The following is a 16,618-nucleotide window of genomic DNA, read 5'->3' as shown; positions in this document are numbered from 1 at the left end:
ACATACAGCATAGGTTGATAGCATTTGTGTAGTTGTAAAACAAGCTGCTTTTTCTCAGTGTATTAATGCCCTGACCCCTTGTTGACCCCCTAGAAAACGACAATACCACGCCCAAGGACAGCGAGACGGGCGCCACCACCCTCGACTCGAATGCCGCCCCCTCCAGTCCGGCGGCCATCGAGCGCCAGTCCTCCGGCGACAGCAGCTGCGAGATGGAGGAGCAGGATCGGCAGGATCAGCAGGCCAAGGTCAAGCAGGAGCCCTACGAGGAGGAGGGTCTCAACCATCACCATCACCACGACGACGAGGAGGAGGAGGAGGAGGAGCGGTCGCTGGCCAAGCGGCCCAAAATGGAGCTGGTCGATGCCGAGGCCAATACAGTCCACACAGGTGAGTTGCGTAGCATCGAGTCCTTTATGCCCCGGCCCCGCCCCCACTCCCTGCGATTCCCTCCGCCCATGACACTGCCGATGATGATTTTCCCCATCCTGGCCAAATAACATGGCGCATATTTGGGTGGCAAAATTAAAATTCCCTCCAAAGCAGCAGCAGCAGCAGCAGCGTTGAATAAAAAATGTGTTTGATGTGATGATCGGGCCGCGGGCCCTCAGCGATAAGCTGCAGCTGCATTAAATCAGGGAAAAAACAAAATACAAAATTCAAAAATAAAAAAAATAAAACAGAAGCAAAGCAAACCGGGGGAACCAATGGGCTAAGGAAAAAGTACACAAAAAATAATAGTACGGGGATAAAAAGCGCGGACACTGCGGGCTGTGCGAAATGTGGACTTCGGGATGTGGACATGGACTGCGGACTTCAAAGCGCAGCTCTCAATGCTGATAAACTGCAGTGCCAGTGGCAGTGGCAGTGGCAGCAGGACGAAAAAGGACACTCGGACAGCGCGACAATCGAAGCCCTTTGCCGGCCTTTGACTTTGACATTTCAATGCAATGATGATGATGCTGATGAAAAGCCAAAGACAGCACAGCAAAAACAAAGCAAAAAAATACAGGCAGGACTATGGCAACGGTTAAGGGTAACCCCTAACCCCTAACCCGTAACCCGTAACCCCTAACTCATAACCCATAAACCATAGGACAATGAGGACGGAGCTCCGAAGCTCGGAAGCTGCCCTCGGGGTTAATTTGAATGCCTCAAAAACAGCTAAGGAATGCCAAAGGGGGTGAAAGGCCACTTGACTGGACAAAGGACATCGCACTGGACTTGACACACGCACAAAAGCGAAAATATTTCAACAAAAAAATATGTATAAATATATATAAATGAAAGGATAAGAATTCCCTTGACTTGAACTCCCTAGAAAAGAGGTGTTTTTTGTGTGTTTTTTTTTTTCATCCAGAGAGGTCAGCACATATAGGTAGCTGAAGGTCGCGTGTCAGCCAGCAAAGCGATTGAAAATTGGTATATCTGAATATATGTATCTGAATACTATACCCATAGATGGTTCGCGGGGGGAAAGAACAGCTAAAAGCTACACGCTACACATACGCCATTTAACCCTTGAACTTTTGCGCTTTTGACACCGAACACAGCGAACGGCGAACAACAAAAGTCACTGACAATAAGGCAAAAAGTTGTTTCACTCTGACAATGCCAACTGACAACTCAACGGAGATGCACAGATACACGGATATATAGATACACACAACAGATATAGATACAGATATGTACATCTGGAAATACAGATACAAAGATACATCGCACAGAGCTGCGTTAATTACGCATTGTTCTGCCTGTTTTTATTTCCAGTTTTTTTTCCGTACTTTATTTTACTGGGCTGTCCAACCTAACTCCTTCCTTTTGGGCCATTGTTGGCCATTTGGTAATTATAAATACGCCATGGCAACCAGTCAGCCAGTGAGCCAGCCAGCCAGAATAAAAAGAAAAAGGAGAGCGGCGACAACTGTCAACAAAATGGATATTTGTTGCAAAAATGTAAATGCAACATGTCCTTGCCACAGGACTTTTCACCTGTCAGCGGAAGAGCCGTGTTAATTATCAATTTCGAGGCTCAGCATGTCGCGACCGCAGCGACAATGAAACCCCATCAAGGGTTAAGGGTTAATGCGGGGGCGGCGGCCAGGGGTTTAGGGTTAAGGGTCACCGGCACAGGTGCCGGGCGGGGGAGGGGGTGGGGGTTAAGGCTCAGACCGCAATTATTGACTCATGCTGGCACTAAGCCAGCAAAAAAAAGAAGAGAGTGCAAAAAACACGAGCAACGGTCGAATGGTCGAAATCAATGGCTAATGCCTTTGGCTCATGCAATTCCACGTCCTGCGGAGGATTAGATGTCGCCCCATTGTCCTTTGTCCCTTGCGGAAAAAGCCGGAAAAGGATACACACACACACACACACACACACAGAAACACTGGCTTACGGGATGCTGACAGTTGGCGAAGCTGCAACAATTATCCCATTACGCGCACAACCCTTTTATTCCATCGCCACCCGCTGGCCAAATCGCTCATACGCACTGTGAGACGACTGCACTTCCGGGCGGTCAATTTGCCATTTCCGGTGGCAGGACATCCGCTGTTTGTCTCGAGAGAGAGAGAAGTGCAGAGGGAAAAATATATGTAGATAATATTAGGGCAGATTACCCAAGTATGATATTCTTAAATACTAATTACCCTAATTTTTTGCAATAAATAATATTGATAAGGCAGCTGTAAATAAATTTTCAAGCTTGACTTGAACATATTTTGGTTATGATTATTGTTAGTATCTAATAGGGAAAAATATATAGATAATATTAGGGAATATTTTCAAAATACTAAAAATTCTTTTAAATAATACCAAAATGAAATCCTCATAATGCCCATTTTTTATTTAAAATAAATAATTTTGAAGCGGCAGCTGTAAATAAATTTTCGTGCATGACATGAATATATTTTTGTTATGATTATTCCTCAGCCTAAATAGGCATTTTCCATATGTAACAAAAAAAAATGTATTTATGAGACCTTTTTTCTATTTTTTTTGTTCATCAGTTTAACAGAAAGTAATATTTAAATTTATTTTCCGTGTCGGATCTTGCCGCATTCGACAGCTGACAGAATCAGAACGTGCCAAGCCCGCGCCTTTTGTGTTTTACCCGTTCTTCGCCTCTTTTCCTTTTTTTTTTTTTTATTATCCAAATAATTATTTTGAAGCGCGTGCGCATCGCGAGCTGGGCGATCAAGGATCAGATCAGACAAAAATACATAATGCCTGATGTTTTTCGACAACTTTTACCTCTTTTTTTGTGGCGATCGCGCAACCCTTTCCGCTGGCAGGACTCAAGGGTTGCTCCTTGTGTTTGCCACCGGGGGGGATGGGGATGGAGATGAGGATGAGGCATTGAAAACGTATTATCTGTCAGATTCATTTGCATTTCCTGTGGCATGCGGGCCAGCGATCCCTGATCTCGGGATCTCGGGATCTCGGGATCTCGGGATCCTGAACCCATACCCCGCTGCCAAAAGGGTCGCGATGAAATCATGTTGAACACGACTCACCTTTGACAGCGCCAGGAAGCTGTTTCACTTTTCAACCCCCCCTCCACCGCCACCTCTGCAACTACAACTTTAATGTGGATTCTCATAAAAAAAAAAAAGGAAAAGTGTGGTGAATGCGTGTCCTGTCTCGTGCCTTTCCAATGCCATTCAATTTTATGGATAATTTTCGGGAAATTTTCATTCCGTGCGTTTTAAAGGCGTCATTTAAATGCAGAGAGCGTCCTCATCCCGGGGGTAGTTCGTTCGGCATAGTTTCGATGGCATTAACACCTTGTTGTCCTCGGTGTGGCGACATGTGGCCAGGTCCTTAGCCCTCGCTACTGCGCCTTGGCTTTCAATTTTTATTTATTAGAAAATTTTCGTTTCATTTTTTTTGTGGCGGCGCAAAAAGCGAACGAAAGGACGAAAGTGTCTTGCTTGCACATTTTTCATAAATTTTCCAATTTTACATCTGTTGCGCGGGGCAGCACATGTGTGGCAGGATATGGGATACAGGACGCAGGACGCAGGACATTCGGTGGGTGGTTTTTAGGGATGCCATTTCCGCCATGGCAAATTAACAAATGTCGCGACAAAACCGCAACAAACTACAGGACACACATGTGTGTACATATATGTGCTTTGGCATGGGCCAATATCCTTCGCTATATTGGCAATCTCCGTCCCGGGCTTCATGCGTGTCCTGGCGCATTTTGGCATGCCAACCGCTCTGCAAAATCAATAAATAAATAAATACTGGCTAGGATCCGCCCTCCCCCCTCCCTCTTTTCGAGCCACCGCAAAATGCTCATTAATAATTAATAACGAAATTGCCAGGCAACCTGAATTTACACACGACCAAAATTCTAGCTAAGCGGGTAATGCAATTTAAAGAGATTGCTAGGAAAAGTAGCAAATTTAAAGTTAATTAAAAGTATTTATTTACTAAAGAAACGGAAAATATAAGGTGTTTTATTATAATATGAGACATATAGTGGGTTATTTTAAAGGGTTAAAGCTGGTTTTTAGGAGTACAGGTTATAGGAATTTAAAGATCTTTGCTTGAAAATCGGAAATTGAATGGTTTACATATTCCCACTTTTATCTAAACTATTCTACCCTATAAAATCTAATATTTTCTTTATTTTTCTGGTGTACTTAACATGATATCTTTTTGTTGTATCTTCCAGAACCCAGCAACTACACGTGCTCCACGTGCAAAACCCGCTACACCTCCGCCTGGCGCCTCATCCAGCATGTCCAGCACTCGCACGGCGTGAAGATCTACGTGGAGAGTCCCGGAGGAGGTGGTGGAGGAGCCACCCTGACGGTGGCCACGCCCGCCGCCCTCAACAGCAGTGCTCTGGCCTTGGCCGCCGCCGCTGCCGCTGCCGCTTCCGCTTCCGGTTTGGCGAGTCCACAGCCAGCAGTTAGCCCCAATCCCAATTCGAATCCGCATCCCAATACCGCATCTCAATCGGCGGGCAAAAGGAGCAGTCCGGTGGCAGCCGGATCGGCCATTCTGTCCAACAACTCGGTTAGCTCCACTTGCTCCAATTCGCTGGTCAACACCAGCGGTGGCAGCATCAGCAACACCAGCAGCATTGGCTCACCGCAGCAGCAGCAGCAGCAGCAGCAACAGTTGCAGCTGCAACAGCAGCAGCAGCAGCAGGCACAGCAGCAACAGCAGCGTGTGCAGCAGCAACAGCGGGAGAATCTGGCCTCCGCCATGGCCGCCGGCATGCGTCATCATCCGCTGCTGCCGCCGCCGGAGGCGATGCATGCCAATCCCTTCCAGCTGCTGCGGATGCCACTGCCGCCAGCGTTGGCCCAGGCCGGAAATGTAGTTCCTACGGTGGCGCCGCTCTTCGGACGCCCCTCGCCCGCCGATCACTACCGCATGGAGCAGCTGGTCAGCGAGCAGTTCCGCCACCATGGCTTCAATCTGGCCGCCGCCGCTGCGGCCGCTCAGGCGCAGTTCAATGCCAATGGGCAGGTGGTGCCCGGTTCGGTAGAGCCTCGTCCCCCATCCTCCAGCAGCTCAGGCAGCCAGAGGGGATCGGTGCCACCGGCAGCATTGCCGCCACCATCGCTCAGCTCCCAGCAGCAGCAGCAGCAACAGCAACAGCAGCAATCCGTGCAGCAGCAGCAACAAACTGCACAGCAGCAACAGCAGCAGAGTGTGCAGCAGGCGCAACAGCAGCAGCAGCAGCAGATCACACCTGGTTTGGTGGGCGGAGCAGGTGGCTCCCTGAAGTTGGAACCCCAGCAGATGGATTTTTACTCGCAGCGATTGCGTCAGCTTGCGGGCACAACAAGCCCTGGAGCTGGCAGCACTGTTAACTCGAGCTCGCCGAGTCCTCGACAGAAGCAATCGCCGCATTTCGCGAGCCCCTCGCCCTCGCAGCAGCAACAGCAACAGCAGCAGCAGCAACAGCAGTTGCAACAGCAGCAGCAGCAACAGCAACTGGCAGCAATCCCGCGACCCCATTCCCTAACTCCGCCCGAGAAACTGGGTGATGGCAGCTCAGAGAACGGCAGCCTGGGCCTAATCCTGGCCAGCACTCCGCGTTCGGCCAGCACGCCACCCTCAAAGACCGCCGATGTGCTGCTCCAGGAGCCGGCCAATTGCTATGCCTGCAGCTACTGCGACAAGAAGTTCCGCTTCGAGAACAACCTGATCATCCACCAGAGGACCCACACCGGCGAGAAGCCCTACAAGTGCACCGCCTGCGACTTCGAGTGCTCGCACATCCAGAAGCTGATGAAGCACATGCGGGTGCATCGCAGTCCGGCGGATGAGCAGGACAACCAGGATAACCAGGACGATGGCAGCAATGCCGATTCGCTGGAAACGAATGAGGCGGACAACGATGAGGATCCCAATCCCGATGAGTCCGAGGAGGAGATGGGCGATGGTGACAATGATCCGGATGGCGATGGTGATCTCGATGGTGAGGATGAGGACGAGGATGAGCTGGAGGAGTGCGAGGACATGGACTACAAGGCGGAGGACCTCAGTGTGAGCAATCGCATTGATGGCAAGAGCCAGAGTCCCAAGACGACGAGCTCGGGAGCCACCTCGCTGGTGGGCGAACTGATGGACAAGTTCGGTCTGTCGAACATTGCCCAGTACAGTGAGGCCTACAAGCAGGCGCTGCAGGAGTCCGGACGCAAGGAGGCAGCCGCTGCCGCCGCCGCCGCAGCTGCAGCTGCTGACAACAATAATCGCGGAGCGGGTGCCCCATTGAGTGACAAGCTGAACGGTCTGCCGGTCGCTGCACTGCGTCTGCGAGATGAGTTCGCCAAGAACTGCAACATGTTCCAGCAGCCGCAGGATGGCGGGGCACCCTCGCAGGTCCCCCTATTCAATCCCTTTCCCAATCCCTTCGAGCTGAGCAAGCGCATGAAGATGGACGGTGGCGATTGGTGGGGCATGTCGCAGGCCCTGCACCGAAATGAGGCGCTCTTCGAGAACCTCAAGCTGAAGCCGCTGGGCCTGGGCGGAGCCAACTCGCTGATCCAGGGACCGCTGCTCAAGAAGGAGAGCCGCCAGCGCAACGACACCTGCGAGTTCTGCGGCAAGGTGTTCAAGAACTGCTCCAACCTGACCGTTCACCGGCGCAGTCACACCGGCGAGAAGCCCTACAAGTGTGAGCTGTGCTCTTACGCCTGCGCCCAGAGCTCCAAGCTGACGCGGCACATGAAGACGCACGGGCGGACCGGGAAGGATGTGTACCGCTGCCGCTTCTGTGACATGCCCTTCAGCGTGCCCTCGACGCTGGAGAAGCATATGCGCAAGTGTGTGGTCAATCAGGGCAAGGCGGCGGCGGCTGCCAATGCGGTGGCCGCTGCTCAGGCGGCCCAGGCTGCCGCCCAGCACATTCAGGCCGCCGCCCAGCAGGCGCAAGCGGTCCAGGCTCAGGCGGTTCAGGCCCAGGCGGCCCAGCAGTCGGCGGCAGCAGCGCAGCAGCAGCAGCAACTGTCGCCCATGGGCGTCGTTGGCTATCCGCCGCAGTTCGTCGGCGGTCACAACCTCTCACTGCCGGGCAGCGTGAGCGGGGACAACGACTCCAATGCCTCCTCCAGCATGACCGGCGTCCATCCCATTTCGCTGAAGGAGGAGGCATGACTTTTCAGTGGTTTTCCCGTGCCGCTGGCGCCACCACCGCCACTGCAGCAGCAGCAGCAGCATCATCCGCAGCAGTCGCCGCAGCAGCAGACCAGTCGCAGTCGCATCATGTCGCGCATCTTCTAAAGGTGTTGAAAAGTTCTTGAAAGAAACCCCCCGAACCAAGCCCCCTGTAAATATGACTTTTTTGAAAAAAGCCCCCATCCAGCTCCTTCCAGGCGACGAAAAAAAAAAACGACCAGAGGCATTTAATACCAAAGCAATAACCGTTATGTAATATAATTTTAAAGATTCGAACCTTTTTTTTTTTCTTAAACTAAAACTAAAGAACTAAAACGAAAATGAAAACAAAAACCCACACACAACACACATTTTTTTCCAACAATTTTTTTTCGTGCTTGTAATTTATATATATATATAAATAAATAGTATATAAATATATACGTAAATGTAATAATATAATCGCTTTAGTGAGTAATTGTGTGGACACACATTTTCCAGTGTATTTTCTAGGACCTAAGTAAGACAAACAGAAAGAAAAGGATTTGTATAAATTGAATGGAGGAAACCTACTACAACTAAAAGTAAACAAAAAAAATATGAAAAAATTCTGCTCCCAGCGAGCCACAAAAATAAGCAAAATTATACTCTAAACTTAAACGCATTACTATATGAATATTATCGATATGGGCGAGTGAATGAATATTTTTTTCATCGATGTACATTTTTTAGTAAATCTAGATCCCTAGCACTAAAGACGAACACTTGTAAAAATCCTAACTCTAATTCTAATTATGATTATCGTATATGTATTCGTTCCCCTTTGATTTCCCCTTGATTTATTTTCTTTCCACCTACCCCTTCTCGTTTTTTTTTTGCCTAGAAATAATTCTATTATTAAATGTAATTTAAATGAGAAAAACGAAAAATAATCAAATTTTTTTACATACATAAATAAATATAAATGTAAAACACAAATTTTTTTTAAACAATTTTAGTCTAAGCTGAGAAGGAAAATCATGCATAAAAAAATTGAGGCAGAAGGCAAATTGAAAGAAGGCGAAGATGCAAATTTGTACGTAAAACTTCAAGTGAAATATAAGAAATATAAGGAAGCAATTAACGAGAAAAAATACCGAAACAACAACAAACAAACAAACAAAAACGACAAAAAACTAGATTTAGAAGACTGAAGAACTGAGAACGAAAATTGTTTTCTTGCTACAAAACAAAAAATGAAAATAAAAAGACAGAAGGACGAAAAGGACGATAGAGAGCTGGAAAACGGACATTGAAAAGGAAGGATGGAGTTGAAAGGACACGAGAGAGTGCATTTTTTTATGAATTGTTTTTTTGCTGTTGATTTTCGTTATTTGATTGAAACTAAAACAAAAGATTGAGATCCAAAATTTTAATTAATATTTAATTGTTTGTTTTTGTAGTGAAAATTTCCCTTTTGTGAGCGAAAATTCAAAGGCGCAAAATTAGTTTAAACCTTGTTTTGTTTCGAGTCCCCCTAAAATCCCACCTGGAAATCCCCCTACCAAGGCAGTTATATCCGTAATTGCCTTTTTACGGGCGATTTCCTCCGTTTTTATCGACGAAGTTTACCGTACATAATTTATGGAATTCGACATGTACTAAATTTAAGAATGAGGTTTTAATATGCATTATGTTTCACATATATAGAACATATATATAAAGCGAAAACTGAATAAACAAAAATCCATGAAAATTAAAAAAAACCCACACACGAGTTATGTTTTATTTGGCAATTTATTTTTTTTGGTTAACCCATTGACAACATTGATTTCTTCCACAAAAAGCAGAGCAGAGGCGAAACGGCAACCGAAACGAAACGAAGCAAACTAAAACTATCATTAAATCTTAGAAAATTAATTGTAGCTATTAAAAACAAAAAAAGAAAACTTTATACTAAAACGATTCAAAAACCAGGACATTGTCTCATTTGGCCGAGAGCAATTGCAAGGAAGGGCGAATTAAGAACGAAAACCAAAAAACAAAACGAATGGAAAAAACAAAAAAAAAAATATTTTTCAAATGTGTGTAATTTTTTGAAAGTAACAATAACGAAAATACGAAAAAGGAAACCCAAAAAAACCACAAATTTAAAAATTAATAATTAAAAGATAGTTGTCTGTGTTACGAAAATACAAAAATATAAAAATACAATTGAAAAACTGTAAGCGAACGAGCGATTTTTATTTGCTATAAAAAGGTAGGATTTTTTTATAGCAGAGCGTCGGTGCCTAGAGGGCAGCCCAAAAGTAGGCAACCATAAAAGTTGGGAAGCGATCGTGCGGTGAGAAAGTGTTGCCTACATTTGGGGGGATGGCAAATGCGGACGCCAGGTGGCGCACTAAAAATGGGTGCAAGGAAAAGGGCTGGGGAAATGGGGAGGAAAATGAGAGAATGCAGAGAAAGAGAGCGCCAACGAATGACCCCATTGGCCGCCCACCGTTGCCCCACCCCCCGGTGACCACTCGACCAGCCGGTGACCAATCCAAGCGCCACTGGCCGCCCCAATTGTCATGTGCGGAAACTTCAATTGGCATCTGGCATCTGAAACCGAAACCGAAACCCAGCCAAAACGAACCGAACCTCACACATGCGACGCGAGCAGCGCAGCCGACGTCGACTGCGGCAGAAATGCCCACCCACCACCATCACACACACACACACACACAACACCGCCCACCGACGCCCACTGGCCAGTTCGAACCTGCCCGCTGTCGAACATGCTCGACGCAGCTGACTCTCCGGTGGTTGCAAACGGACATCGAACGGCTGGTGGGAAAAGTCCTTGCGGGGTGGGGGAACTTTCTAACTATCCCGCTGCCGGAAAAGACAGTTTGTTATTTGTCTTCGATCCAATTCAAGAAGTACCAATCGGTGATAAGTTTGTTATCATATATTAGGGGGACTTAAACACAAGAAGCAAATATTATTGGAAAGAATCGCATATTTTATTTTATAAAGGTAACAAATAGACTAATAGTGCATAGATTGACCAAACATAAAAAGTTGTTATGTATGTTTTAGTCCATATGTATATATTGGGAAATTATTTATAAGATTTCTTTTTAAGCCTTAGGTTTTTCTTGGTCCTTATAACCAATAGAGACCATTAAGGACCAAGAAATAAATGGTTTTTTTTTATAACATAATTGGATTACGGATAAAATGTATTATATTTTAAGCCTATCAAGTCCTTCTGGAAATCGGTTGTTAGTAAATGAATTTCGCATTAGGAACATTTTTATGGCTTTTTTGGCTAATTAGTCGTTATTAACTAACCAAAACACTTGCCTGTTGATTTTGAACTTAAATGTTTGTTTATCATTTATAGCATCTTTTTTTAAAAATACAAATTAACAGATTTAATATCCAACTGATTGGCTATTTTTGTAGTAGTTAAACGAAGTAAGACATTACATATTTTAGCCAATTTTTGTATTGTTTTGGCCAAAACACATATTATTTGGTCAACAAAAATAATAACAACACATTGTTATTTTAAAGTGTTTTTTTATAGTAACTTAGTCAAAACAAGATGCACAATTAACAGACAGAATGTTTATGTAGCTGACAGCTTAAGCTAACGATTTAAATCGCATTTTCAAAGACTTATTTTTTGAACACCATTATATGCGTGATATTGGTCAAACAATTCCCATTGAAAGTGGTGCAAATTAAGTTTAGGTTAAGAAATCTTAATTTGGATTAACTAATAATGTATTAACTATTATTTGTATTGTTGTTCTTTAACTCTGTTAGAATTTATTAAATAACTATGTATGTGAATTTGGTAAACAAGATTTTCTTATATAAACTGTTATTGTGCATCAAATCATATGGTAAACTATAGTTTGATGTACTTTGTTTGTTCCGAGGCATCAAATTCGGTATACTCAAGTTCGGACCACATGTATAGCCACTCTATATCTCTAATAGTCTCTATCGGACTGCTTTCTGCCGGATAAGTGGCGTGCCGCGGTTGAAGGTGGGCAATTAATAACAGAGCCCTGCCGAATGTGTGGACCCCACTTGGCGCGCATTATTCATTCTCCATTTGCATGGGGTCCTTGGTTTTGGTCCCTGGTCCTTGGTATCCCTTGGATCCCCCTCCCCTTGAAAAACTCGAAGCGTATACAAGGACTGCGATTCGGTCTGTGGCTTTACTTTCTGGCAGAGGAGTAGAGTAAAAGGAAGGACTTTTCGGGGGGGGGGGACTTGGGGAAAGTAAAGCTGGAAGGATGTGTAGGCGACATTTGTTCGTGCAGCGACTAATTCAAGTATGTGTGTGTATATTACACATGGCGTCTCTTTCTCTCCCTCTCTCCCCCTCTTTTCCCTGCCTCATCTCTGTAAGGGTGAAACTTTTACAGTTAGCTGGCAGAGATTCTTTTCTGATGATAAATTAATTTATTATGTTCGAATTGAAGCACTCGCACAGCTACCAATGTGAGCGGATGTAGCGTGTATCTGTGTCTGTGACCGGAGACTGCCAGGATATGCATATATACGCTATGTGTGCGTGCGCCTTTCAACCCCATCGAGTGTGCACAATTACAAAAACAACTACAGGAATAATGAACAACACCATCTGACCACTTGAATAATTTCAAAGTGGCGGGCGGCAGAGGGTCGCTCTTTCTTGCCGGGTGATGTTTTAATTGAAACCCTGGCCGGGAATGGCTGCCACAGACCAGTGAACCACCCGGCCACCCAAAAACCACCCACTGCCACCCAACTGGGCGGCTTGCCGTAAATGCGAAAGGGGTTTTCGGGCCCCGTTAAGCAAACATGGCGTCATCCAAGGGGGTCTACGCAGATCTCTCGAGATCCCCAGGCCCCTGCACCCATATATATACATATATATAAGGAGTACAACTTTTACACTTCTTTACGCTTTGTTTTTTATCATTTAGACGGTACTTCTACGTTCTTTTTTTATTTCGTTAACAAAACAATAAAAAGACTCCGTCTCTGTTTCTGGCTTGCCAATGCCAATGGAATGATACCACAAACTTCTTGCACAGACGCGAATTTTGTGGAGATGAGGGGGGAGGGGGTTCTTGGTCAGAATGGAGGGGGCTTAAGGGGGGGGGGGGGGGGGGGGGATGAGCGGAATGAGTGGATGTCTCACCCGGAAAGCAAAGAAAGTCAAAGAACAAATGTCTATGGCTCCAAAGTCAAAACACATTCATATTCGCTGACTGCTAACAAAGCGAATGATAAACTTCCCTGAAACCCTGTAAAAACATTAACTAAAATAATATCTAGAAACTGCAAGGCATATTATTGAAAAGCCAAATAGAAGAATACTGTAAATAAATGTATATTTAGTAATTTAAAACCATTTGTTATTAACAGAGCCTATTTAAATGGTTATTTTTTTCATTTTCTTATATATTATTGAAGACCTATAAAATCAATATTTAATGACAAAACAAATTTAAATTACTTATAAATTAAAATCTTTGTTAGCAGTTAAAAACGCATTCGCTTAATGTAAATTATCTATTTCATCCGAACTCATACAACCCCGAATTGCAGGATATGGGGACAAACCGTAAAGGATGCACGCGCATTGCCACCACAAGCAAAAGGCAACCGAAAACGGGAACGAAAACCGAAACTGAATCCGAATCTGAATCTGAAGCACAGACTACGGCTCTTCTCTCCACTCTACACAGAAAGAAATACGGATAAACCAACGTTAAGAAGATATGCAACCAATAATAATAAATAAAATATAGTTACCTCTAAGTAATAAATACTGATTTGAAACAACCTTGATATATCTATATTTTTAAAAGTTCATATTGTGTAAGGCCTTTTAGCGGCTTTTCAATCGTAGTTTAGCCAAACCAAGGCGAACAGGAGCTTGCTCCCTAACGATCCAAATCAGTTAAGGCCAAATTTAATTTTGGACCAATTTTTGCATTTTGGATCATGGTTTTGGTCAAAATTACACATTTTTTGTGGTTTTTCAGCCGTTGTTTTGGCAAATCCAGGCGTACAGTTAAAAGACCGACTGTTTTGAGCAGCTTGCTTCCTATGCTAACGATCCTAACCACTTTAAGGCAAAATTATTTTTTGACCCATTTTCGCATCATATTTTTTTGGGATTCAGATTTTGGTCAAATATAATCTTATTTTCGCGGTTTTTCAGCAAAATGGAAAAAATTAAAAATTTACAGGTTTGAATGCCAATGGATTGGAAATTAAACTAAACTAATTTTTTAAGGCATAAAAATGGGATTCAGATTTTGTCAAAAATACGAGATTCAGATTTTAGTCAAAAATACCATTTTCCTGGCCCGTTTTACGATCACAGTTTGGCATTTTTTGTAAGGGGTTACATCATCCATTTTTGCGAAAAATGGCAAACATTTTTACAAAAAATGCGGAAATTGGCCAAAAAATGAATTTTCCTTAAAGTGATGAGGATCGTTAGCATTTTTAGCAAGCTGCTTAAAACAGTCGGTCTTTTATCTGTACGCCTTGATTTGGCCAAACTGCGATCGTAAAACGGGCCAGGAAAATGGTATTTTTGACTAAAATCGGAATTTCGTATTTTTGACAAAATCTGAATCCCATTTTTACGCCTTAAAAAATTAGTTTTTTGGATGCTATATTATAAATAAAGATCCGAATGAGGAATGCCATACCTCGTTGGACTCGTAGTTTAATTTCCAATCCATTGGCATTCAAACCTGGAAATGCCATTTTTCGCAAAAATGGATGATGTAACCCCTTACAAAAAATGCGAAAATTGGCCAAAAAATGAATTTTCCCTAAAGTGATGAGGATCGTTAGCATTTTTAGCAAGCTGCTTAAAACAGTCGGTCTTTTATCTGTAAGCCTTGATTTGGTCAAACTGCGATCGTAAAACGGGCCAGGAAAATGGTATTTTTGACTAAAATCTGAATCTCGTATTTCTGACAAAATCTGAATCCCATTTTTACGCCTTAAAAAATTAGTTTTTTAGATGCTATATTATAAATAAAGATCCAAATGAGGAATCCCATACCTCGTTGGACTCGTAGTTTAATTTCCAATCCATTGGCATTAAAACCTGGAAATTTTTTAATTTTTGCCATTTTTCGCAAAAATGGAGGATGTAACCCCTTACAAAAAATGCGAAAATTGGCCAAAAAATGAATTTTCCTTAAAGTGATGAGGATCGTTAGCATTTTTAGCAAGCTGCTTAAAACAGTCGGTCTTTTATCTGTACGCCTTGATTTGGCCAAACTGCGATCGTAAAACGGGCCAGGAAAATGGTATTTTTGACTAAAATCGGAATTTCGTATTTTTGACAAAATCTGAATCCCATTTGTACGCCTTAAAAAATTAGTTTTTTGGATGCTATATTATAAATAAAGACCCAAATGAGGAATGCCACACCTCGTTGGACTCGTAGTTTAATTTCCAATCCATTGGCATTCAAACCTGGAAATTTTTAATTTTTGCCATTATTTGCGAAAATGGATGATGTAACCCCTTACAAAAAATGCGAAAATTGGCCAAAAAATGAATTTTCCTTAAAGTGATGAGGATCGTTAGCATTTTTAGCAAGCTGCTTAAAACAGTCGGTCTTTTATCTGTACGCCTTGATTTGGCCAAACTGCGATCGTAAAACGGGCCAGGAAAATGGTATTTTTGCCTAAAATCGGAATCTCGTATTTTTGACAAAATCTGAATCCCATTTTTACGCCCTAAAAAAATAGTTTTTTAGATGCTTTATTATAAATAAAGATCCGAATGAGGAATGCCAAACCTCGTTGGACTCGTAGTTTAATTTCCAATCCATTGGCATTCAAACCTGGAAATTTTTAATTTTTGCCATTATTTGCAAAAATGGATGATGTAACCCCTTACAAAAAATGCGAAAATTGGCCAAAAAATGAATTTTCCTTAAAGTGATGAGGATCGTTAGCATTTTTAGCAAGCTGCTTAAAACAGTCGGTCTTTTATCTGTACGCCTTGATTTGGCCAAACTGCGATCGTAAAACGGGCCAGGAAAATGGTATTTTTGCCTAAAATCTGAATTTCGTATTTTTGACAAAATCTGAATCCCATTTTTACGCCTTAAAAAATTAGTTTACCTCGTTGGACTCGTAGTTTAATTTCCAATCCATTGGCATTAAAACCTGGAAATTTTTTAATTTTTGCCATTTTTCGCAAAAATGGAGGATGTAACCCCTTACAAAAAATGCGAAAATTGGCCAAAAAATGAATTTTCCCTAAAGTGATGAGGATCGTTAGCATTTTTAGCAAGCTGCTTAAAACAGTCGGTCTTTTATCTGTAAGCCTTGATTTGGCCAAACTGCGATCGTAAAACGGGCCAGGAAAATGGTATTTTTGACTAAAATCTGAATCTCGTATTTCTGACAAAATCTGAATCCCATTTTTACGCCTTAAAAAATTAGTTTTTTAGATGCTATATTATAAATAAAGATCCAAATGAGGAATGCCATACCTCGTTGGACTCGTAGTTTAATTTCCAATCCATTGGCATTAAAACCTAGAAATTTTTTAATTTTTGCCATTTTTCGCAAAAATGGAGGATGTAACCCCTTACAAAAAATGCGAAAATTGGCCAAAAAATGAATTTTCCCTAAAGTGATGAGGATCGTTAGCATTTTTCGCAAGCTGCTTAAAACAGTCGGTCTTTTATCTGTACGCCTTGATTTGGCCAAACTGCGATCGTAAAACGGGCCAGGAAAATGGTATTTTTGACTAAAATCTGAATCTCGTATTTCTGACAAAATCTGAATCCCATTTTTACGCCTTAAAAAATTAGTTTTTTGGATGCTATATTATAAATAAAGACCCAAATGAGGAATGCCACACCTCGTTGGACTCGTAGTTTAATTTCCAATCCATTGGCATTCAAACCTGGAAATTTTTAATTTTTGCCATTATTTGCAAAAATGGATGATGTAACCCCTTACAAAAA

General features: G+C 43.2%; 1 protein-coding gene across 1 annotated transcript in view; it reads left to right on the top strand.

The window, feature by feature from the left end:
* The window catches only part of LOC119557348, a 50,277-nt gene extending 40,493 nt beyond the window's left edge, over positions 1-9,784 (top strand). The window contains exons 3-4 of the mRNA XM_037870085.1: positions 94-390; positions 4,688-9,784. Of these exons, the coding sequence (XP_037726013.1) occupies positions 94-390; positions 4,688-7,629 (3,239 nt within the window). The 3' untranslated portion in view covers positions 7,630-9,784. The remainder of the gene's footprint in view (positions 1-93; positions 391-4,687) is intronic.
* Positions 9,785-16,618: the final 6,834 nt, after the last annotated feature.

Source organism: Drosophila subpulchrella, chromosome X, assembly GCF_014743375.2.
Source record: "Drosophila subpulchrella strain 33 F10 #4 breed RU33 chromosome X, RU_Dsub_v1.1 Primary Assembly, whole genome shotgun sequence".
NCBI lineage: Eukaryota > Metazoa > Arthropoda > Insecta > Diptera > Drosophilidae > Drosophila > Drosophila subpulchrella.
Note: the sequence above shows the minus strand (reverse complement) of the source record. Positions and strands in the feature narration are given on the sequence as shown.